The 25,416-nt window shown below is 38.5% G+C and overlaps 1 protein-coding gene across 3 annotated transcripts in view; it reads left to right on the forward strand.

Moving 5' to 3' along the window:
- ZFPM2 (zinc finger protein, FOG family member 2) overlaps window positions 1-25,416 on the forward strand; it is a 482,727-nt gene that overhangs the window by 324,933 nt on the left and 132,378 nt on the right. For all 3 annotated transcript variants that reach the window (XM_050940635.1, XM_050940638.1, XM_050940636.1), the window contains one exon: window positions 22,493-22,604. In XM_050940635.1, the coding sequence (XP_050796592.1) occupies window positions 22,493-22,604 (112 nt within the window). The remainder of the gene's footprint in view (window positions 1-22,492; window positions 22,605-25,416) is intronic.

Here is a 25,416-nt window from a genome sequence, read left to right on the forward strand (position 1 = left end):
GCATGAGCACTGACCTTACAGGTATTGCTAAGCCAAGTTCTCCATCTTTGGAGTGCTTGGCATGTGTACATCTGAGTGGAATACACGTCTGCACCCACATTTTGAAGAACAGTTACAGAACAGGTAAGTAATTGTTTTTCCCCAGGGCCTGCTTAAAGGCACTGAGGCATATTTAATTAGATATGTTATTGTTTTATATTATTGCATGAAATAGGGTGATCCCACTGCCTTTAGATAACTATTTCTGTGGGCCATATCCTGCAGTCCTTGGACCTTACTCCAGGAAAACCCTCATTGAACTTTCTGACCATTTGAATTGGGTAAAGCCGGCATGAGCATTTCAAAATCATGAGAGCCCTTGTTAGATACAAAATAAAATTAACTATTATCACCAATTTCTGTCAATATTAAGATCATTGTCAAAGGATAACTTGCAAACAATGGATCAAATTTGGTCCTCTGACAAACCACCATCCTGCCTGTCATTCAGGCACATAACTTTTGTGTCATTTTTACCTCTCTTTAGGTCTTTGCATACAGGCTATTAATACATCTCATAATTTCTTACTGTGTAACATCTCTAAGATACAGCCTGCCATATCCTATGCAGCTTAAACTCTTGTCCAGGCCCTCATCTTAACACATCTCGATCACTGCATATCCTTCTCTCTGACCTTGACAAATGCAGTCTTGTCCTATTCATATCCACCCAGAATGCTGCTACAATGTTCATTTTCCTAGTTCATCACTCTGACCACATCATTCCGCTTTATAACCCTCCACTGACTCCCCCTTCTGTACAGCATCAAACATAAGTTACCTGTCCTCACTTTAAGGCCCTTTATGGCCTAATCCTTGCCTATCAGCTCTCATTCAGTACTGAAGGGTCAACAACTGCCTCAAATCAGCCCATGATGCCAGCCTCCATCACCCACTTGTTAAATTTTGAAAAAATCTTCATGGTTTGTCCCATGCTGTTCCTCATGCTTCAGAGGAGCTCCGTATAAACATCCACAAATCTATCTCATTAGCCTCCTTCAAATCCCCCTTTTAACTTGTTCCGAGGTGCCTAGTAAAAAACTTGACCAGTGGTGTGCTGATAACACTATCATGCTGACCAATATTGTCTCATTGTTTCCTTGTACTCCCTGGTCCATCTGTTGTCTCTTACCTTATACTTAGATTGTAAACTGTCTGGGGCAGGCATCTTTTTGTTCTGTGTTTGTACAGCACTGAGCACAGTGGGGTCCTGGTCCATGAATAGAACTCCTAGGAGCTACAGTAATACAAATAATTATTATTAATAATAATGATAAACTGGTGCAACTCCTATTGACTTCAGTGGGGTTTACCTCTGTATTTGAGGATGAAATATACCCATTGTCTATCAGGGAAATAAGATGAGTCTACATAACAAAACAGATACTCTGGGACGGATATGATACTTACCTTGTTGATTGTTAGTCCTGAACTTAGAGAGAGACACGGTGGGTGAGGTAATATATTTTATTGGAGCAACTACTGTTGGTGAGAGACACAAGCTTTAAAGCTTACAGATGTAAGCTTGTCACTCCCACCAACATAAGCTGATCTAATAAAAGATATTATCTGACCTATTTTGTGTCTCTGTTTTCCTGGGACCAGCATGGCTACAACAGCACTGCATATAATCTTGAACTTGCTATTTGCATGAAATAGCACTGAATTTTTTATGTTGCACACTTTAGGACAATTCTAGATTTAAAGGAAACCCGTTAAAAGGCTGGTGAGTAACTCTTTTAGCCATAGGAGTATGGAAGCTTTTTCAGCATTCTCTTCTTTATTATCGTTATTCGCCTGAAGGACTAGTTGTTGCAAAATGAAGTCACATTTCTTATACCATTTTTGTGAATTTATTGTTGAAAACTTGCTGAAATAATTATTATTTTTGTATCAGCCCCAAAACAAACTGAATCTTACAGAGCTCATAATCTTGTATTCATGAATCACAGAGGATCTCTTAATGGTTATTGTTTCATGCCCTTAATTATACAATAATAAGAGATTGTGAAGTGATTCTGTATGAGAATCTGAGATGCTACGTACCTTATATAAGTAAGTAAGTTTGGTCCAAGTGACTTTTATAGTGATGGCCTCCAGATCTGGCATTATGTTGGCACTTGGGTATGACACTCTAGGTAAGAGCTTCTCAGAGATTTATGTTTTAGTCTGTAAGAATATGGTCAACTTCTTAGATTAAGGATGAAGAAGAGGAAGGACTTGGTCATGTTATATCAGAGGTTCTCAAACTGGGGGTTGGGACCACTCAGGGGGTCGTGAGGTTATTACATGGGGGGGAGTCATGAGCTGTCAGCCTTCGTGCCAAACCCCACTTTGCATCCAGTTTTTATAACGGTGTTAAATATATTGAAAGTGTTTTTAATTTATAAGGGGGGGGTCACACTCATAGGCTTTCTATTTGAAAGGGGTCACTAGTACAAAAGTTTGAGAACCAATGTGTTATATGAATCATGCACTGTTGGTTCTCGGAGGTTCGCTTGGAAGCCTAGATGCTGTAGCAGTTGAATTTACAAGAACCTTCATTTAGCCATGGACTCATCACTTTGAACCTTACACTCCGGCCTTGAGACCTTTCAAAGTAACTTACATTTGCCTGCTCGCCCTTTCTGTGATTCTCCAAACTAGTCAAGTTGTGCACTAAAAGAGCAGACTTTTCTGGGGACTGTCATGTAGGAGCACTGCCTCCCCCAAGCCTCTAAAGCAGTGGTGGGCAACTTGCGGCCCGTGGGCTGCATGCGGCCCATCGGGATAATCTGATTGTGGGCTGCAAGACATTTTGCTGAGTAGACCATTCACAGGCATGGCTCTGCGCAGCTGCCAGTGGCCACGGTTCACCATTCCCAGCCAATATGAGCTGCGGGAAGCGACGAGTCTCAGGGACATGCTGGCCACTGCTTCCCGCAGCTCCCATTGGCCGGAACTGCAGGGGACCCTGCCTGTGGATGGTCAATATCAGCACAATGTCTCATGGCCCGCAATCAGATTACCCTGATGGGCCGCATGTGCCCTGCAGGCCACAGGTTGCCCACCATTTCTCTAAAGGGTCTTTAGAGGGATTAAGGGTGTCCTGTCTCCCCACAAGACAAGGCTTTAAAACTAACTGGGGCAGGTAGGCCACCAAAATATCCTTTTGCTGGATAGGTGAGAACGGGGGTGGCGGGGGTGGGGGGAATAACTTTTCAAGGTACTTAGGAGTCTGATATACATTGTGGGAGGTGTTCAGAGTTTGCAACTCAATAGACCGTTAGACAAAATAAATCTGGAATACCGATAGAGAGGATACTTTACAAAGTCCAGCATAACAAAGTATTTGTTGATTTGATGGTATGTTGATTTTTAAAATACATTTGAATTGTTGAATAACACAGTGGGAAAAAAAACTAGGATTGCTGGACATTCCTAGAGAATTGCTTACTTATGTATGATGACTATCCAATACACTTCTAGACTATTTTTGGACCTATTCCTGGGATATCAGCCAAGACTGATAATAGGTTTGATACTTGTGAAGCCTCTACAAGTGATCTAGCGATAACACTATTTTTAAACAAGGTTGTATTAGAGGAAGTAATACATTTGACTATATAAAAAGGCAGATTTTGAAGAAATGTGATAAATGAATGAGAATTCTACAATATGTATGGCAAATCAGCTTCAGAAATGTGGGAGGTATTTAAGAAGAAGTTGGATAAAATGTAATTGGGATGCCTTCTGACAGAATATGAGATCTTCTTCTGATCTTCCTTCTTATGCATAGTATTCTAGCCCATGTACATATATTGTTCAGCTCACTGTGAGAGCCTGATTCAAAGTCCATTGACACCAATTGGAGTCTTTACATTGACTTCAATAGGTTTTGGATCAGGGCCTAGGAGTACTTTTTGTCTGGCAGCTTTTGTTTGTCTTTCCATTTCCCAAAGGTAATGTGCAGTCACATTCTAGCAGGTTCTGAGGGCTTTTTTTCCAAACACTGGCATTCTAAAAAACAAAAATCATATTGCTTATCTAAAAAGGTCAGGATATATCTTCTGTTGATAATCAACATTTAAGAATCTAACTCTTAGCAACATGCACTAACATTCACAGCTGAAACAAAGACAATGGTGTGTAAGAACCTAATTTCTTCCAAATAACTTAATATAATTCTAGGCACATTTGCTTGTATAAATAAGCATGTGGTCATGCTTTGTTTAAAACTATGTTAGTATTTAATAAAAATACCACTACATACTACCTTGTAATATTGACAATATTTACTAATTGTAATTCTATCATTCATTTTTGTTACATATTCTTTTAAATTTTAAAAATGTGTCTTTATTATAATGTATCAGAAATTTAATGTAATTAATCAGGAGTTTAACAGGACCACCGTGTCAGATATATTATAGGATAATTTACACACTTGTGCTTTCAATCATTTGAAAATGTTCGGGCTCAGTTATCAAGTTCTTGTGTGAGCATAGCTGGCATTGAAGACAGATAAACATGAGATTTAAAGTCAGAAGTGAATTTTGCTTCTGTAAAGCAAAATATCTCTAACTTATTAAATTTGATTATTGCATGTGTTGTTGTAAACCATATCCAAGTAGAGGCCTTTTAACTTCACCCAGGATCAATTAACTGAAAATTATGCAGCTCTGATTTAGGTTAGATGCCTGCACTTAAGAAAGCCAAGAAGGGACTGATCCTGAATAGTGCTGACTGCCTCTTGAAAATACTGATACACAGTACGCAAGAGTTAGCAGGTTCAATTAGAAATTATGTGTATGGGTCAGGTCCGATTTTCCTTAATCAGTCTTTACTTAGGAGAGCTTCCATAGGCTTCCTAATGTCTCAACGAGAGACTAAATTGGCCTTTAAAATAGAGTTAAAACAATCTCACTTAAAGACTGTCGGTCTCCTAGATGCTATGGTAGAAATACCTTAAATATTTAGTTACATAGATTAGATAGTAAAATTGGCTGTCACCCTGAGGACACTTTGCCAAAGAGCACCTTTGCCCTTGTCTCTGAATTTCTTTGCATTTGTGACATCATGTCAAACCCTTACCCATTAATTTTCAAAGAGGAGTGGGTTTTTTATTTTTTTGGTAACATTTTTGGCTAAAACTTTGTGCAATGAACTGTACAGTACATCTTAAGCAGTACCAGTTTTAAGACAATATTTTAAATATTGCTTTTGTGTAATGCACTACAGAGAAAGAATACATCCGAGAAATATATAGTATTTATGGTCAAATCATGTGATAAGCGAAAGAGAAATATAATAATGCTGGTTGTTGGGAATCACCCCCTTCTTGTTATCGAGGTTTTAATCAAAATTGTAGGCATTGTGAAGTAAGCTAGGAATCTTGTGTCCTCTATTTTATGGGTTGTTTCCCACACAATAATCCCAGTAATGAGACAGTACCCAAACTCAGCTGTACATATGAAATTACTACCCAAAACAGTGCTCTCTGCCTTAGATATGATAACTGGGGCATAACTACTGTGAAACAAAACAATTATGAATTTCTTGAGGGAGGAAAAAAGGAGAGATAAGTGCATGGAAGTCAGCTAACATTGGTACATGAGTGGTTGCAGTAGGGAAAGAGTTAACCAGATTTTCATTTTAGATAGTTGCTGTAGTAACTATCAGAGAGCTCAGGCTGTATCTTTTCCATTTGTGGGCAATGTTTAGATTTACAGAGTAGCTCAGCTTATTATATACCTGCCTTGATTGCTGGATAAGGCATGTTGATTAAAAACAGAAGATGCATTTTTATAATACTACTGAAGAGAAAAAAAAACATAAAATCTATGTCATTTTTTGTCCGGAAATCTGTATGCTCTTTGAACACTCATTCTACTGACAAAGTGTAGTTGTTAATCTGAGTGTCGTGTGAAAACTTATATTGTGTGAATGTTAGCGTGTTTTACTTGAACTTTCAGTGAGCATAGCTCAGTATCCCATATGTTGCATGCATCATGAGGTATAATACTATTCTGTCTCTAGCAAACAATTCTGCATACTGCCATTCTGGTAAAATGAAACAACATCCTCTCTTTGAACACTACATCTTATTTTAAGTGTCATATTTTAAGTATTCAGCTGACAGATTTGAAAAAGGGCTCAACTCTCATATAGATACCTAAATAACATGGCCAGATTTTCAGAAATGTTTATCATCTAACTTTTCCTATTGAGAACAATGATAACTGCTGGATGCTATCTGATCACTTCCTTTGATTGCAGAAATGGAAGCAGAGAACTTTTGAAAATCCATTCTTAAATTAGGCAGGCCATTCATCTGATTTAAAAGCAGACAGTCCTCTTTCTGTTTGGTTTGTCTCCCATCTGGTACTGGTTTTGTCCAGTATTGGACAGACAAAGCCATTTTGAAGAGCATGCTCCTTCATTCCCACCAGTGTGTTTCATGCATCTGAGGTCACACAGGTGAGGGTAGGGTCACGCCGGCAGGGTGGGCCCACACCATTCCTGGAAGTACCAAAATGTCCAGTATTCTGGGAATGCATGAGTGGCCACTCTACCTTAAATGTATTATTTGTTTACTTTGCATTAAATCTGCAGATATTTAAAATCCAAATTAACTTGAACAGTGGTTTCCAGAGTAATTAGGGTACTGAGCCTATTAAGGCCTCAATATATACACAAGCCAGGAAGCTGCAATGGAAGATCAATGCACTGTACTAAAAATGGTCTCAAACCTTACCTGGAGGGACAGATCTCTTGAGAGCAGAAAAAACAATTCAGCCTGTATGGCAGGTTCAAGTCTATCTAGAGCAGCTGCTGCCAATTAGTTCTAAGTGATACATAGTAATGGTTTGAAACAGAGTGACTGGAATTCTACAACATTTTATGACCAATTTTTGTTGCAAGAACAAGGGAAATTCTGTGGTAAAGTTTTACTAACTTCTACAGTGATAACCTGGACATCTAAGAGTCTGCACTCAGCAATTTTCACAAGCCTGCACTGTCCTAAAATCCCCTGGTTCTTCATAATTCTGAAGCTGCTTGGTTTCTTAGCGACTATTCTTCAGGCAGCTATATGACATGTTTTGGAAAGGGACTTTCAATTGCCATCTGCACATCCCATTGACTTCAGTGGGAGCTGTAAAGTCTCAGAACCTTTGAATATCAACCTCCTTTTATTTAGGTACCTAAATGTCGATTTGGAAGCCTTATTGTAGGCAGACAGGTTTGAAAATTTTGGCCCAAGAACCTGATTTCATTTCTGTTGAAGGTGACTTGGTGCCATTCAGGAGAAATAGCCTTGGTGGTAAAATATTGTTCTTAGAGATACTAGTCTGAAGCCAGCATGAAAAGGGTGGTTGATTATCTTAGGTTAATCTACAATAGCATAGGTCTGCATGAAAACATCAGCAAACTCATCCCCACTTGGTTCATTTTACTCATAGTGGATTTTCATTTTACTAATGAAAACTAACCCCACTTTTAAGAACAGGGCAAAAAATTGGTGGTATTTATGGGTGCTCAGCATCTTTGAAAATCAGGCCACTTTTATTTAGCACCTATGCATGGATTTAGGAGCATAGTGGAGTATGTTTGTACTTGAAGCTGGGGATGTGATGCCCGGCACAAGGAAACATACTCATCTGGCTTTCATTGAGCTACTGTGATAAAATAGAGCGTAGACAGGGCAAACGGTGGGACAGGCTACCTGCCCAGAGTTCGTGCCCAATCTCTGACAGGCACATATTTGAGACAAGCTTAGCTTGCACTGCCTCAGCTACACTCTCTTTTTATTGCACTAGTTCAGCGAGAGCTAGCACAAATATGTTCTTTTGAGCTGGAAATCTTGCCCCAGCCCCAAGTGTAGACATACCCACAGAGAGGCGTTATACATGTTAAAAGGCATGTAAGGAGGTGTTGGAGCTGGGGAGCAGCTGCCCTAAAGGGACATACTCAGCAGACCGAGGACCAGCATTAATTTGGCACAAAGGGTCATATGTTAGCTTGAAAGAAGTATGCCATAGAACCCCAGGTCTACTTTCCAAATTCTATGCACCATTTCCACAGGATTTTGTTCCCACATAAGTGAAGAGGCTCATCCAGGCCAGTATAAGCAAGAAACATCGTCCTTTACCTCTAATCCCATTTAATCCTGAGATACAAGGTCTCTTGCCAAAGGCACTTAAGCAAAGCAAGTAGTCATGGCATAAGAGGGAAGGTCCTCTCATGGAACAATAACTGGTTAAAAGATAGGAAACAACAGGTAGGAATAGATGGTCTGTTTCACAGTGTAGAGAAGCAAATAGCAAGATTCCCCAAGGATCTGTACCAGGACCAGTGCTGTTCAACATATTCATATATTATCTGGAAAAAGGGGTAAACAGTGAGATGTCTGTGTTTGCAGATGACACAAAAGTACTCCAGATAGTTAAGTACAAAGCTGATGCAAAATGATTCAAAGGGATCTCACAAAACTAGGTCACTGGGCAACAAAATGGCAGATGAAATTCAGTGTTGATAAATGCAAAATAAGGCACATTGGAAAACATAATTTCAACTATACATACAAAATGATGAGGTCTAAGTTAGTTGTTACCGATCAAGAAAGAGTTCTTGGAGTCATCGTGGATTGTTCTCTGAAAACATCTGTTCAATATGCCACGCCAGTCAAAAAAGCTAACAGAATGTTAGGAACCATTAGGAAAGGAATAGCTAATAAGACATAAAATATCATAATGCTTTTATATAAAGCCATGGTATCCCCCCACCTTGAATGCTGCATGCAGATCTAGTCACCCCATCTCAAAAAAGTACAGAAAAGGACAGCAAAAATGATTAGGGCTATGGGCCAGTTTCCATACGAGGAAAGATTAAAAAGATTGGGACCATCCCAGTTTAGAAAAGAGATGATTGAGGCAGAATATAATACACTTCTATGAAATCATAAATGATGTGGAGAAAGTAAATAAGGAAGTGTTGTTTACCTCTTCATGTAACACAAGAGCCAGGGGTCATGCAATGAAATTAACAGGCAGCAGATTTAAAACAGAAGGAAATACTTCTTCACACAAAACACAGTCAAGCTGTTGCCAGGGGATGTTGTGAAGACCAAAAGTATAACTGGGTTTAAAAAAGAATTAGGTAAGGTCAGGGAGGATAGGTTCATCAACAGCTAATAGCCAAGGTGGTCAGGGATGGAACCCCATGCTCTGGTGTCCCTAAACCTTTGACCGCCAGAAGCTGAGACTGGACATCAAGGGGATGGATCATTCAATAAATGTCCCTGTTCTGTTAATTCCTTCTGTAGCATGTGGCAACGGGCACTGTCAGAAGAGAAGATGCTGGGCTAGATGGACAGTTGTTCTGATCCAGTATGGCCATTCTGCTGTTCTTGTCTGGGCCACATATAATGTCTATTTAATTTCTTGAATCCTGTTAAAGTAGAGTCTGTTAGTACCGAACTTCCTGGGACAGAGAATTCCAAAGACTGATTAGGTTCTGAGGAAAACATCCCTCTGAATATTTAAACTATTTTCAAACAATTTTCTAAGGGTTGTCCATGTTTTTCTGTTGTTGCTTATTCCAAAGAGACAGACTGATAGTTTGCTTGAACACTTTAAAATATGTTTATCTTCTGATTTATTATTATTTTCAAGTTAAAATTTATTGCACAATATAAACATATTTCCATTTTTAGACTCTTTTTAACGATAACAGGGTTTGCCAATGTCAGAGTAGATTTTCCAAATAAAATATGTTTTCTTGCAACAGTATTTATTCACAAAAAGTCTGTCACCCCCACACTCTGGTTCATTGTGCTCAAAACCAAAAGCCTGAAAATGGCATTCCTGTGCTACTTCTTTATTTCCAGATGTTAAGATCTATTATGCATATTGTAGTGCATAATCATAATTATGCATTTATGATGATGTTTGTGCTGGCTTAACTCAGAAATAGTGTGAGAAAGCTAATCTCGAAGCTACAGGCTGTTTTCCTGCAGTTTAGATTTTGATCTGAGCTGTTTGTTGAGTCTTACTGGAATCAGAACCTTATAACCACCAGTCCCAATGCTGGACTCCTCATTATTATGTCTAGTCCCAGTGATGGACCTTGACCATTTCCTCAAAATTGTAACTCAAACTTCGTTAGTTGTAGTTCTGTGTTATATAGCAAATGTTTAATAGATTGCAGTAATTTAAATGAGAGAGCTATGTCACACATAGCTCTAATCATTCAAGTTATACACAATCAGTATCTTTTCTGCACACCAATAGACATCTTAGAGAAGCACATTTTCACTTTGTGGGGTGACAGGAAGGAGCACACATCCTTTAAACGGAACTGAAGAAAAATGACAATTAGATATGTTCTCAAACTGAAAAAAAAAGTGAGCTAGTTTGCAAAATAGAGGTGCTAACTTTGGTCAGTCAGTCAGTCCGGAGCTAAACAATTTGATAATCTTCATCAGTAATAAAGAACACAGAATTTTCAAAATTATTTTGGCTAGGATCCCAGTGCTAATCCGCAAAGAGTCATGTAATTATTCAAAATCTATACAGTGGCCTGGGGAAGTGGAGAGAAGGATAGAAAACTGCCTAAAATGCCACTATGATATACTGTAATATATAGCTATGTATTAATTGTAATGGCTAAATATTTTACTCTTTAAATCAGTGGCAAATTTCCCTTTTGTTTAAGTGGGACCAAGATTTGCAGCCAGTAATATGAACAAATGAGGTGTATACCAGAGAAGTCTAATTGATTAAGGATGGGAAAATAATATGATAAATTTTAACTTTGTCCATATAAGTGAATCTGCTTTCACTCAGAAAATAAAAAACTCTTTTTTGAAGTGAACAGAATTTAGTCCAGAATTATATTTATTATTAACATTTATAATGAGATTTAGCAAATATGCAAAACAGTTCATCTTAATAATAACTATAAATAGTAAAGCTTAGAATAACATTGAAAATCACTAATGGAAGATGGTTGCACTTCTTTTTTTCCATGAGCAGACAAGAATCATGCATAATGTAACAGTGTAACTGCTAACAGCAGACTCACAGAAGATAATTTAAACTTGTGTTTATAGACCAGAGAAGCTGATTTTCTAAAGCCATTCCTAAGGAGATTCTCCTTGGTTGTACATCACCCCAAAAGGATGTTTCAGTTCCTTCCACCTACAGACATACTCACTAAGTAAAGAATATATAAAGGCTCACTTAATAGTGGTGGAATTTTTATACATACAGATGTGAGGGGAAAATTAGATTTTATTCCATAGCTATGTATTAAATAAATGTTAAAATACCGACACAATCAAATCTCCTCATATCTCATGACCACATGTGAAATAGTACATTGGAAGGTCAGAATACTTAGCGGAATATACAGCCCTTGAGACTCAGCAGATGTACAGATAGTGGCCTAATCCAAAATACGCGTTCATAAATATAGATGATCAGAATTGAGCCTTAATTCTCTAAGGGATTGCAGCAATGTTGTGTGGTCCTTTCATCCAAATTAGAATGATTCATTATGTCTAGTCCATTAGCACAAAAAGGGCAATAAAATCTGCATTAGAATTTTTCAGATATGTCAAGTGTAATCTTAAAATGAAATAAACTCTGGTGCTTTAACTACCTATAAATAATTATATGTATAAAAGTCTGATTTATTTCTTAAATTTACACTGCTATTTTAAATTACTGTACTTGCTTTTGGTAAACATAACACCTGATTTAAAAAAAAGTCTAGTACAAATATATATTCACTAGTGGAAAAATATATTTAGGTGAAACCAGAGAAAATTCAGATAGTCTATCCCTAATCCTATTTAACTGAAGTTAGTAGGAGTTGCCATTGTATTTAGTGGATGCATTGTATTTAATCTGAGCAACATTGAAGCCTTCGTATTGCATCAGACATGGTGCAGAATCTAAGGTCCAGAGCATTACATAGTAATCTAGTCCTAACTAAACACAGAGGGCTAGCACAATCCATATGTATTAAATATTTATTTTCTAAAGACTTCTTAATATGGTTTAAATGAAAATGGAATAGTCCTGCAATGACATATGGCTTTAAGCATTGTTCTACCTTATGTATGGAAAAAAAATCCTTTATTTATATATATTTCATATTTTTAATAAATTTCTCCAAAATAAAATCTGCAAAAACTGAGAAACTTAAAAGGGAGACTAAGACTACAGAAAGAGTAATCCTCTTGGAGTAAAAAAGTGTACAAGGGAAAAATATATTCAAGTTACTACAAAACAGAAGGGTCAGAACTGCACCCTATCATCCCAATGCAATTATAAGAACAACAGGAGCAGCAATCATTGTGGATGGTGTCAGTGAGGACAGATGGACATTAGGAAGAGGCAATATTAACCCAAATGCTGCAAAAACACCTGTAATTATCCCCTAAAACAGTGAATGATTTCTTGAGAACAGAGTATTTCAGATTGTCTATTACATTACAACCAACTCAGATGTGAATCATCTCTATTGTGTCTTATCCAAAGGTAGGTGTCAAATTACTTGCAGGGAGTGACTGTGCAAATCCCTGCATTTAGTCTCCAAACATGCCTGCTGAGAACTAGATGTTTAAGGAAGCCATTGTAGAAGCAGAATAAGCTGAGCACTCATGCAGTTAATAAACAAGCTTTGTCTTCTCTGGCAAACCTGAAAAGAGTTGTGGTATCTGCTGAAGTGGCTGATGTGACACTCCCCAAGGGTACCCAGTGTTATAAGGCACCTCACCACAACCATCCCTTAGCATGAAGCAATTTTATCTCTGCCTGCTGTAGATCAGTTCCTTGAAACCACCAGTCTCTGGCAGTACGAGCATTCCCTACCAGGCTCCCGCAGGCCTTTCTCTTTCTGTACAATAGTGATAGGCATACACCAACCTCTGAGTACTCGGAGCATTCCCAGCAGTGTCCAGCCCCTTATCCACTGAACTCACAGAATTACCAGGCCTGCTCTTCTCAAGGGAACAGCTCACACCAGCTTTTAAGATTCAACTCAGGGCCATCACATTGCTTAATACTACATCACTTAGAGATATTTATACTGAACATGGGAGCATCCTTCTCCCCAGTGCAGCTTCAACACCCCGTGGCTAGTAACAGCGGGGATATCAGCAAGGGGCATCTTAGTGCTTACCCAAGCAGCCAAATCTGCTAAGGTGATTGGGCAGTACCAGCTACACTCTTCTGTTCTTTCTGCACACACACTCCTCTGCTGAGGTAATGTTGCCAGAGCTCCCTATGGTGGGTCTTGGAATTAGCCCACCATAGAGATGCATGAATGGGGTCACATCTTTCAGAGATATTATTCCAGGTTGTCTGCAAACTCAGGCAGACATGACTGCATCAGTTACATTTAGGTCACCTTTTCCTCACGAACATGAGGACTAGAATTTTTTTTCTTTGTAGTGAAATCTAAGATACTGATGTAATTACATGACTCCAGGCGCTGTGACCATAGGCTAGGGCCTGTCTTGCCTGTGCCTTAAACTGGGTCTGTCAGGATGTAGCATGGAGCCATAAAAGTGGAGATCATTGCCTATGCTCCAAATCTTGTGTGACAGGAAAGGAGTCTGTGTCTGCAAATCCAGCCACAAAAGATGTGGAAGTGTGGAGTGCCACCTCCCAGCATGCTCATAAACCCTACAAAAGCTCTGACCAGGAGTTCAGTTAGCAGTGAGATCTGTGAGTAGCTGAGGGCAAGTGGCTGCTGCTCACAGCATGCTCCCCAATACAAACCAGTTCCCATTTCCACTGGGAAAGCTCCAGCTGAAACCATGCTGCCAAGCGGCTATAGGGAAGTAGTGAAGGGGCAGGCATGTTTCAGTGTAAAGGCTATGGTCTTCCATGCAGTCAGCACTGGTCTTCAGTGAATCCCTTTAGATACATGCTTTCTGGAAACTGATCTCTATGGAGAAGGACTTCGCACCAGATGGGAGTATTCCAGGGAAATGCTTCCACTTGAAACTCAAGGAGTGTCCATTCTTCCTCACAAGAATAACTCACAAAGAGGAGCATCTCTATTTGTACATTGAGTTGTGATGTGGCTGTCTGAATTTAATCTATGTCATTTTTAAGAGTTAATGATTTCATAGTAGATTTACAGATGAGGAATTGGACTGGGACAGATGCAACATTTCCTTGGTAGTACAGTATAGAGCTCTAACTATGGGGAGCTGAAGTGATGTGGTAAAATCACCAACGTTGCTGGAATAAGTATCAATCTATTAGGGATGTCTTAGAACTATTTAAATCTATGCTGTTTACTGAATGGAGGATGTATGAGATGATCACTCCCAGCTGAAATGATTTTATGAGTTTATACACCTTTGCTTTTTATACTTTACTTTGCTGGGTACAGTGACTTACTAAAGGTGACTTTAGTGTCACCGGGGCGGGGGGGGGGGCTCTGCAGGGTCAGAGTGTCAGTGATACATCATCCTGGTGGCTATCAGATTGAATTTGAATTGGATTTTGAAGTAGAAACACATATGTATTTATTAACTGACATTTTAACAGACCTGAATTCATATCTGGAGGCACCCAAGGGATATCTACAGCTCTTTTTTCAGTACAGTGTTATTTTTCAGTACAGTGTTATTTGTAATTGTCTGTAAAAAGTATTGTGCTGAGGGGCATCAGGGCTTTCTCTTGGGCCAAGAAGATTCTGTAGAAAGAATAATCTTTCCTATTACTATTTATGGGTACCCAAAATCTCCAGGAGATTTACTATGGTTGCCATTACAAATTTGATTTGATTTGATTTAATTTTTAGCAAACTGTAACAGAAATCTGTTTGGGTTGGAACAGAAGAGAACTACAAATGAGGCCCCTAATCTTCAGCTGTTCTCAGCACGTTCCACAGTTTAGTGAGGATGCTTTAAGGAGGTCTAGACTTTTTATGGTATTTTTCACGCTACGGAGCCCTGTAGTGAGTGCGGAGAAAAAAATAAATGTTAGCAGTATAGTGGCATTTCAGTGAACAGCACATCCTCTTGGATAATGCTGAACAGCCTTTGGAAGGGCATTCCCAGGACGTTGCCATCATGTTATACTGACTTACTAGACATTAACTTCACTATCTTTTATTTCCTTTCACACAGCTTCTCATAAAACAGTTAGTAATGATTAACCTCCCTTTTCCTGATACCAGAATTTCATGGTTTCCATCCTGCATGCTTATGACAAAATGTCCTTTGAATTTGGTTTCTTCAAATTTCTGCCATGCTGCACACATCCATTGTTAGAAATCTTTGTGAGCTAAATGCAAGAAAAAATCTATCTATCATTTCCTTGCCAGAACTGATTCCTTTTAGGTTGCAATGTAAAACTATTCTCAGATCTCTGTGCTGGGTATTTTTATCTCCATTAACCTCTTGACTCAAGTATAAACATTTATTGAGGGTTACCGCCCCTTGTTTGTCCAGAAAAGTGGATGTCTGCTTGACCTCTTTTATCCTCATTAGCTGATTCTAATTGTTCCCTAAGAGATCAAACTTTTGACCCTGTTTGTCCTTGTCAAATTTGTCTGGTTGTGGTTTGTATGAATATAAGACCTTTAGCTGAAAAACTCAGGTACAAAGTATTCAAGAACCTTTGCTTCTATGTAGAATGAATCGTAAACAATATTTCAGTTCAGTGATACTGCATCTTTATTGAAAGATTCCCATTGTACGGTCAATCTGGATTTAAGGCAAGTTGAGGAATCCCTGTTTATGTTCCTTTGCATGTGGACAGAATGTCCATGTAAGCTTCCTGAATAATTTATACTACAATTCTTTTTTGGGGGGGAAATAATATTTAATTTGATTTTTGAGGTCTTTTTCAGCTGTCCTAAACATTCATCCTACTCTTATGAAAAGCACCCGAAACAGACTACACTTGGGCTTATTCAGAGACTCTGAGCAAGTGCTGTCAATTTTTATTTAATTAATTTATTTCTATAGATTTATTACAACAGAAAAGGATACCTCTCCCAGACTATAGACACCTTTTAAAATATTAATTTATAAACACAAATCGTAACATAAAGGGAAATCCAACAGCAAAGTTCTTCATATACCAGCAATCATGTGCTAAACGTTACAGTAAAAAGATTAAAGAATGTTCCACTTTCCCCTGGTATTACCCTAGTCAGTACCCCTGTCCCGACGACCCTGTTAGACGAAGGTTTTTAACCATTAGAGGAATGAAGTTCTGGAACAGCCTTCCAAGGGGAGTAGTAGGGGCAAAAGACATATCTGGCTTTAAGACTAAGCTTGATAAGTTTATGGAAGGGATGGTATGATGGGATAGCTTAATTTTGGCAACTGATCTTTGATTATCAGCAGGTAAGTATGCCCAGTGGTCTGTGATGGGATGTTAGATGGGATGGGATCTGAGTTTCTGCAGACAGTTCTTTCCTGAGTGCTGACTGGTGAGTCTTGCCCACATGCTCAGGGTTTAGCTGATCGCCATATTTGGGGTCAGGAAGGAATTTTCCTCCCGGGGCAGATTGGCAGAGGCCCTGGAGGTTTTTCGCCTTCCTCTGTAGCATGGGGCATGGGTCACTTGCTGGTGGATTCTCTGCAGCTTGAGATCTTCAAACCACAATTTGAAGACTTCAATAACTCAGACATAGGTTAGGAGTTTGTTATAGAAGTGGATGGGATTCTGTGGCCTGCTTTGTGCAGGGGTTCAGACTAGATGATCGTATTGGTCCTTTCTGACCCTAAAGTCTATGAGTCTATGAGTCCCCAGAAGTCCAAGGAACAGTGATCTTTGTAGCATACCCTTAAGGCCAACACATTCGGGTTATTTTGGTCCAAGGAAGGATCAAGTTCCAAAGTTGAAGAGCCCTCATGGAGAACACCTTGCCCTGCCAGCAGTTCCTTCCACTTTAAATCAAGAGACCCCCAGTGTGGCAAGGACAGAAAAGTGGTCTCTCAAACAGACAGGTCCTGGGCCATTTAGAGCTTCATAGGTCACAACCAAAACCTGAAACTCCACCTAGAAGCCTGCAGGCATTTAATGCAGATTCAAAAGCACTGGTGTACGGTCAATCTGGGTTTAAGGCAAGTTGAGGAATCCCTGTTTATGTTCCTTTGGATGTGGACAGAATGTCCATGTAAGCTTCTTGAATAATTTATACTACAATTCTTTTTTGGGGGGGAAATAATATTTAATTTGATTTTTGAGGTCTTTTTCAGCTGTCCTACACATTCATCCTACTGCCCAAGGTGAGATATCTTGCTTTACAAGTGAGTGGCTTCAGGTGTAGCACATTGCAGTAGTCTAAGCTTGAGGTGATAAAAAGTATGACTGATTTAATCATAGCTTCTTGTTATCTTGGACTGTGGTCTTTTACTTTTAACTACTTTAGGGAAAAGAACTTTTTTGAAAAGGTAAACGTTTTAATTCTTACCAAGCAACAGGTTACAACAAGGTCGGATACCCTGCCTTGTTGTGAGCATCTTATGTGGATTGTGAATTTGCTAACTTAAAAGTACTACAGTGGCCCAGGATGAACATGAACATGTGGCCACCTCCTATGGCTACTATAATATGATTCTAACGAACTTCTTCAAAGAGAAGTTATACCTCTCCTTCAGTTGGGTTGCTAAGCTTTACAGGCAGTTGGGGCTTTGTGAAGTTTCACTTTCAAATAAAAAGAAGTTTATTTACATATCTGTATAGCTTGAATCAGAGGTAGGACAGGAACATGGCAAATTCCTTTGAGGTTTGCCCACTGATTCTTCTCAAGTGGCAGAACTTTAAAGAGAAACACCCTGTTTTCTCTCCAGCCCAGTTGTGGTACTCAGCAACCATTCACAGACAGTTGAACCAATTTCAACACCTCACCTGGGAGCTATTTTAATGCTCCCAGTTCAGTTTCTTAAGCTCAAGAAAACCTTTAAGCAATAAAGCACCATTGGTGACTGCAAAGTAGGCTCAGATCTGACTGATGGCTTTCAGTGTCTGCTGGGGTGCATGGATACAGAATAGGAGCAGATTAGGCACCAGCTTTAGCAATATGTCTTTTGGTCTCACAGATACTGAGTTACTAGCCTGGGATTGGGCTTCTAGCTAGCTAGAGGAAGTACGGATCTATGATTAAAGCACAAGAGAGAGGGTTGGGTTCAGTTCCCAGCTCTGTTCTAGATTTCCTGTGTCATGATGGGCACATCATGTAATCTGAATGTGTGTCTTTTCCTTCTCCGTAAAATCACAGAAATGTGGGGCTGTAAGGAACCTCCAGAGGTCATCTAATTCAGCCACCCATGCTGAGGCAGGGCCAGTTATACCTAGACCATCCCTGTTTGTCCAGTCTGTTCTCAAAAACCTCCGATGACTGGGATTCCATAGCCACACTTGGAAGCCTATTCTAGTGCTTAGCTATCCTTATAGTTAGGAAGCTTGTCCTAATATCTAACTGAATCTCTCTTGCTGCAGACTAAACCCATTGATTCTTGTCCTGCCTTCAGTGGACACGGAGAACAATTGATCACCATTCTCTTTATAACAACCCTTAACATATTTGAAAACTGTTATCAGATCCCCCTAATTTTTCTTTCTTTCAAGACTAAACATGCCCAGTTTTTTTAACCTTTCCTCATCGGTTAGGTTTTCTAAACTTTTGTTATCATTTTTGTTCTTCTCTGGACTTTCACCAGTTTGTCCACATCATTCTTAAAGTGTGGCAGCCAGAACTAGACACAGTACTTCAGCTGAGACCTCACCCGTGCCAAATAGAGCAGGACAATTACCTCCCTTGTCTTACATACAACACTCCTGTTAATATACCCAGAATGAATTAGCCAACTGCATCACATTTTTTATTCATATTCAGTTTGTGATCCACTATAACGCTAGATCTTTTTCACCTGTACTACTGCCTAACTAATTATTCCCCATTTTGTAATTGTGCATTTGATTTTTCCTTCCTAAGTCTAGTACATTGCACTTGTCTTTATTGAATTTTATCTTGTTGATTTCAGACCAGGGCATCAATTTGTCAAGGTTGTTTTGAATTCTAATCCTATCCTTCAAAGGACTAGCACTCCTTCGCAGCATGGTGTCATCTGCAAATTTTATAAGTATACTCTTCACTTCATCAATGAAAAAATTGAGCAGTACAGACCCAGGACAGACCCCGGCAGAGCCTCACTAGATACATTCCCCCAGTTTGACAGTAAACAATTAATAACTATGCTTCAGTTTGGTTTTTCAACCAGTTTTGCATCCACTTTATAGTAATTTCATCTAGACCACATTTCCCTAGTTCACTTATGGAATGTCATAAGCCTTCCTAAAATCAAGATATCACATCTACAGCTTCTTTCCCCCTACCCCCTTTTCACAGGGCCAGTAAAGGGGGATGATAACACTTCCTTTTTCTCACCCTTCACCTGCCTTGTCTATTTAAATTATAAACTGCTGGGGACAGGGATTGTCTCTTGCTATGCCAAGCACAAATAGGCCCTGATATTGATTGGGGCCTCTAGGCACAACTTTAATGCAAATAGTAATAACAGCCACTTGAGGCACAACAGAAAGTCTAGGTGAGGAGGAAAGGAATGAAAGGTCAGATGTCTGAAAAGAGAAAAGTCAGGAGAGTTGCGGAAGTGAAAGCTGGAACTTGTAGAACAGTAAATGTGTGTCCTTTTCTGCACTTACTGGATAAGAGAAACAAACAACAATGTGAACTTAAATCAGGAGTTGATCCTACGAGCTGCTGAGCACACTCAGCTCCCATTGACTGCAGGCTGACTTTGCTACTAAAGCTTGTAGTGATTTTAAACACATATGGGCCTGATTCTTATGTATGCAAAGGCCATTTTTCATCGCCCCAGCAGTGTGAAATTATTTTAGTGTGAAAGAAAATCAGGCTCATATTTTGTTTATAATAGTAGAGGGAAGGGTTAATGATTTGATTGTCTTTCCCTCTTTTTGTTGTTTCTTCCCTGCGTGTCTCATTCATATAATGTCTGTTTGCAGGATCGTTATGTAAATGGCATAACAATCCTGCAAACAGACATTATATAAATGACATGTAAATGGCATGCTCTGATTACATAACTGGTGTTGTCATATGTATGGCTTGTTAGTGATTTAAATAGGGGCATAACATAATCAAAAAATCTCAACTAGTCAAATCTAATCATTGCTTTAAATCCATATTCCAAATCTATGTAATGACAATAAAATTTGCATCACAGTTCCCCACATACGATACATACTAGCCACAACTTCTGCATTTGTATATCTTAGTTGTTTAAGTTGTTCCAGTTGTTAGTCTGGAAAAGCAAATAATGTAATGTAGCACATATGGAAAAAGTGAAAACCTATGGATGAACATTTACATACAGAATACGAAAGATAAAATACACATAAACAAAAGAATATTAGGTTCAGTGCAACAGTGCTATACAGTGATACGATCAAAGCTGACCCAAGAAGATCAAAAAATATTATCAGAGAGACAAGATGGGTGAGGTAATATCATTTATTGGACCAACGTCTGTTGGTGGAAGAGACAAGCTTTTGAGCTACACATCAGAGCTCTTCTTCAGGTCTGGAAGAGGTACTCAGGGTATTTCTGCACAGCAAAGAAAAATCTGTGGCTGTCTGGTGCCAGCCAACTTGGGCTCGCTAAGGAGGCTCAGACTGGAGGTCTGTTTCACTCTGTTGTGTAGACTTCTGGCTAGGGGGCTGAGAGGAGCAGAGTGTGAGGTCAGGGGGTGGAGATGAGCCCTCAGCCACCGGGCAGGCACACCGAGAGGAGCAAGTGGTGGGCAAGGGGAGCCAGTGGGGTCTTGGGGCACAGTGCAAGAGGAGCAGGCCAGGGCTCCTTCTAAGCATGGGCCCAGCTCCATGGAGCCACTGGAGCCATTGTAAACCCAGCACTGGGTGATCACTTTCTGAAAAGTGTTCACTCATGGGTGATAGAGTGTTTTTGTCTTTTATCATCTTTCTGTGTGAGTTCATTCAAGAGTGTTGTGATTGTCTGATTTCACCCACGTTGTTCTTGGGGTATTCGGTGCACTGGATGAGATACACCACGTGTTGTGAGAGGCATGTGCAAGACCTGTGTCTCTTGAAAGGTGTGTTGTGGGGGGATGATCTTAGCAGTGGCAATATGTCTTCAATAAAAAGTATTATGATATTCAGTATGGATTCATATAAGATAATATTTCCTTATATAAATAAAATCCTTTATAATCTTCTCATTTTATTTGCAAGTAGTCTGCACTCAGTTGTACCTCTTAAAATAGTTCAGTAAATTTCTATAATACTCAATAAATGTCTGTGCATCTGGAATTTCCATGTGACCACATGGTTTTCCAGCTCCTTAGATATTTGAAATCACTGGAAAATCTCAAGTGAACCATTACTGGCACTAACTGGAGAAATTCTCCCAGAAAGGTTTGGAGTTTCTTGGACAGAATTATATCTAGGTAAAAAAAATTCAGTTAAAAATTACCTTAAGACCCTTTTATTGTACTCTATACTCTGTGTTGTGGTTTCATAATGTTTGATATACAGGAAAAGGACTCTGAATGATAAAAGTCTAAACAGCGTTTCACTACCATTCAATGAAAGGGCACTCATCATAAGGCTGACTAAATTCCAGATCAGTCAGTTTTTTGCTATTAGATTTATGAAAAGAGTTAAGCACAAATAATTTGGGTACTTGTACTGTACTTTCTTAAATCCAAACCCTATGAGTATAGAATCTAAAATGTACACTGGACATATTTTTGTTAAAACTATCTGTGTGTATCTCCTTGCCACTCTGTGTCTTTAGAACTGGGGATGTCATGCTTTAATTCCTCTAATTTGAATTCATTCACACTACCTCTTTTACAGACTTTTGGAGACCCTCTGTAGTGAATCATTTGCATGATTATTATTTCAGCCATAGTAAAATTGCACATCAACACTTAGCAAATGGGGGGAAATTACATTATCCGTTCGGAATAATTTCCTACTATAATATAAATGTTACCCAGGACATGTCTTTGAAATGGATACTGATTCTTTAAATTCTTTCCTGTCTGTTTCAGGAAATAGTGAGATCCTGTTGATAATGAAGTACAATGTGTCTAAAGTTCACTTCTAAATACTTAGCTCTTTGCTGTAAAAGTCATCTGCATTCCCTTTATAATTCTGAGCCACCAGAGATCTGCGTAATCTTGGAGATCTGATCCAATATCATTCAGAAAAATCCTTGATAATAATTCCACCATTCAGATCAGTGAAAGCACTAAAGCCTTACTGCTTGTATCTTCTTAAAAAATATCCTGAGGCTGGGGAATAAGACCTTGGCTTATGGGTTTGGAGATTTAGCTGTTTGCAAATAAAATGATTATTACTATTAGTATTCAAGTTCTTAATCAACACAAGCAAATGGCATCTATTTATTATCATCCTTTCTACAGAAGACAAAGGTTCCAGTCCCTGTGGTGCTGACTGCTGGTCCCAAGTGGTTGCTGGATGTGACTTGGCAAGGAGTAGAAGACAACAAAAACAACTGCATTGTGTACAGCAAAGGTAAACACAAGCTGATTTTCTTCTCCTTTCTTTGCAAGGAATTAATGACAGCATTGAAACATACCCATTGCATAAGAGAATGCAAATTAGAGCAGTGTATGTTTCCCTTGTCTTGTATATAAGTATTTCTTATTCTTCTACTTCACATCTTAAATAAAATTATTTTGCTGTCTTTTAATAATGAAACCGCCACACTCTGCCTAATATATTAAATGCTTTTGAAGCAGAGAGTCACCACTACTAAGGTAAATGCCAGATATAAAATATCATGCTCATTTCATCCTCAGAGTCAAGGCCTCAGGGAAATATTAGATCCATATTGTGTGTATACTATCTAAGTAAGTTCTCCCTGGCTTTTTACATGTCAAATCAGCTTGCATGGCATATTGTACTGCAGATTGTTACGTGAAATCTTGTATGCAGTGTAGAAGTAGTTGTGTGAGTCCCAGGATATTAGAGAGACAAGGGAGGTGAGGTAATAGCTTTTAATGGACCAACTTCTGTTGGTGAAAGATACAAGCTTTTGAGCCACACATAGCTCTTCCTTAGGTCTGAGAAAGATCTTAAACAAGAGCTCTGTGTGGCTTGGCTTGAAAGCTTGCCTCTCCCACCAACAGAAGTTGGTCCAGTAAAATATATTACCATTGAAACCATTACATGGATTAAGAATTCATGCCTGCATGATAATAGAAAATAACAGCAGCTAGCTTGCAGGGTCATTGCCTTTGTCATTTCAGAATGTGACATCAAACTATGTTGAAGTTATTTTTGGTAAATTTTCTGTACCAAGATAGAGCATTGTGATGTCATATTGTAATGTGTGGATGAACTGGAATTCGTACCACTGCCCTGTTTGGGATGGAATGTCAGGCCTGCTCAAGTGAGTGTGACTGCTTTGCAGCTGCACAAAAATGATCTAAGTAGGCTTGGCAGAAATCATGTTTATATATATAAATTAATGTATATATATAATTTCAACAGATAAATCAGTGTTTATTTTTAAGCATTTTTTCTATTTTTATCAATTAAATTTTCACAGTGTGCAAAATAATGAGGTTTAAGCATTTTTTTTTCAGTTTTTATCAGTTTAATTGTTCATAGTTCTGGGAAATCAATGGGCAGATCAGACAATAATAATTTAATAACAGTAGTTGTTAAGATTCAAAAAGTTAAAGCTTTATAACCTAAAAAAACCAAAACCCATAAACTGTCAACATCAGATGTCAAAATATGCAAGGTAAATATACTAAAATCAACCTCTATTAACTTATCAAGCAGCGTTTTTCTTACTTTGCCTATATGTACATTTCAGTTACTATTGATGGAATTTTTTTTTGTTGGCTTGCATGTGTAGGGTGAAATCAGTATTTACTGACACTTACCAATTAAAAATCTAAGCCTGCCAAGCCCACATATGTGTCTTCTTATTCCCATACGTAATATCTATTTTAGCTCAAGATGTAAAGACTTTTGGAGCAAAAGGTTCTGAGTTCAATCCACAATGCCAGGTGTGTGGTATAATCAGCAACCATGACACATGATGTCTCCATGTGCAACCATGGATATGTTACAGCATTATAGGAAAAGCAGTACATGGCATGGGAACAACCCATCAGCTGTTGCTGTTTTTGGCTTTCCCAAGCAAGATCTGGTTGCAAAACTATGATTCTCTATCCTTGTGTTCAACTCCCCAATCTCAGTGCTTTGTGAATACTTCAGAACTTGTACTGCTCTGGTTTAATTTCTTTTAGGTTTTATGTCTAACCAAATAGACCTTCTGAGATCAAAGATTTGTTTACTGTGACAACCTAGTGACCATTTCAGCATCCAGGCAAATAAGCACCCATATCAATATATTAACATAGAAAACACTAATCATAATATCAAAGACTCCTAAAAACTTACTAGAAACAATTACAACTTGTTCCTATAATCATTGCAATTTATATACTTATAAGAGGATTGCTTTTAAACTGCCACGAGCCTTTGAAAGTTGAAACGCTGAAAACAGGGAATTAGCATGTTCAAAATGAGTTGCACGCCAGGGTCTTACAAATTCTTTCTGTTATAATTACAAACCACTAATACATTAATTCTGTAACCTGCAATACCTGAAATACCACAGAAGTGGGTCCAAATCTAGAAGGGGATCCAGTCATGCTTCCTTAGGAGTACTGTGATGAACTGCCCAAGTGGGAAAATTTGTGAAGTATTGTGTGTGTGGTATGGCAGAGCTTCTCATGCATTCAAACTGCAGTTTATTTTGAATAGTGTTAAACCTGCTTCATGGACAAACTTTTTATTGTAGAAACTTTCTGTTATAATAGGAATTTTCTTTCACTTTTACATATCTTCTGAAAATTCCCATAAGACAGTGTCTTGTCAAGTACATAAGCCTGCTGTAAATATTATAATACTTAGTACATATACAATACTTAACAAGCATTAACTGATTGATTATAAAGATACATTACATCTACATGAACACATCTATAGTAACATGGAGGGGTTTTGGAATAAGGTAAACTTATTCAGTATGATGTACAATTAGTCTGAATGAAAGAAAACATTGTTTATTTAATTAAAATGCCCCCTATTTCACTTAAATTATTATATTTGTTATTTCACATTTCAATACATAGTCACATGGTATTGAAAGGTTCGCTCTACAGAATTGTATTGCAAGGTATCTTCTGTACTGTCCAAGAGAAACGTTGATATCCCAGCTGCATTATGTAAACACATATTGTTACAAAATAGATGACAAAAGTCTGAATCATAATTGGAATTGTAAATTACAAATCTGAAACTA

This window comes from Gopherus flavomarginatus, chromosome 2 (genome assembly GCF_025201925.1).
Source record: "Gopherus flavomarginatus isolate rGopFla2 chromosome 2, rGopFla2.mat.asm, whole genome shotgun sequence".
Lineage (NCBI taxonomy): Eukaryota > Metazoa > Chordata > Testudines > Testudinidae > Gopherus > Gopherus flavomarginatus.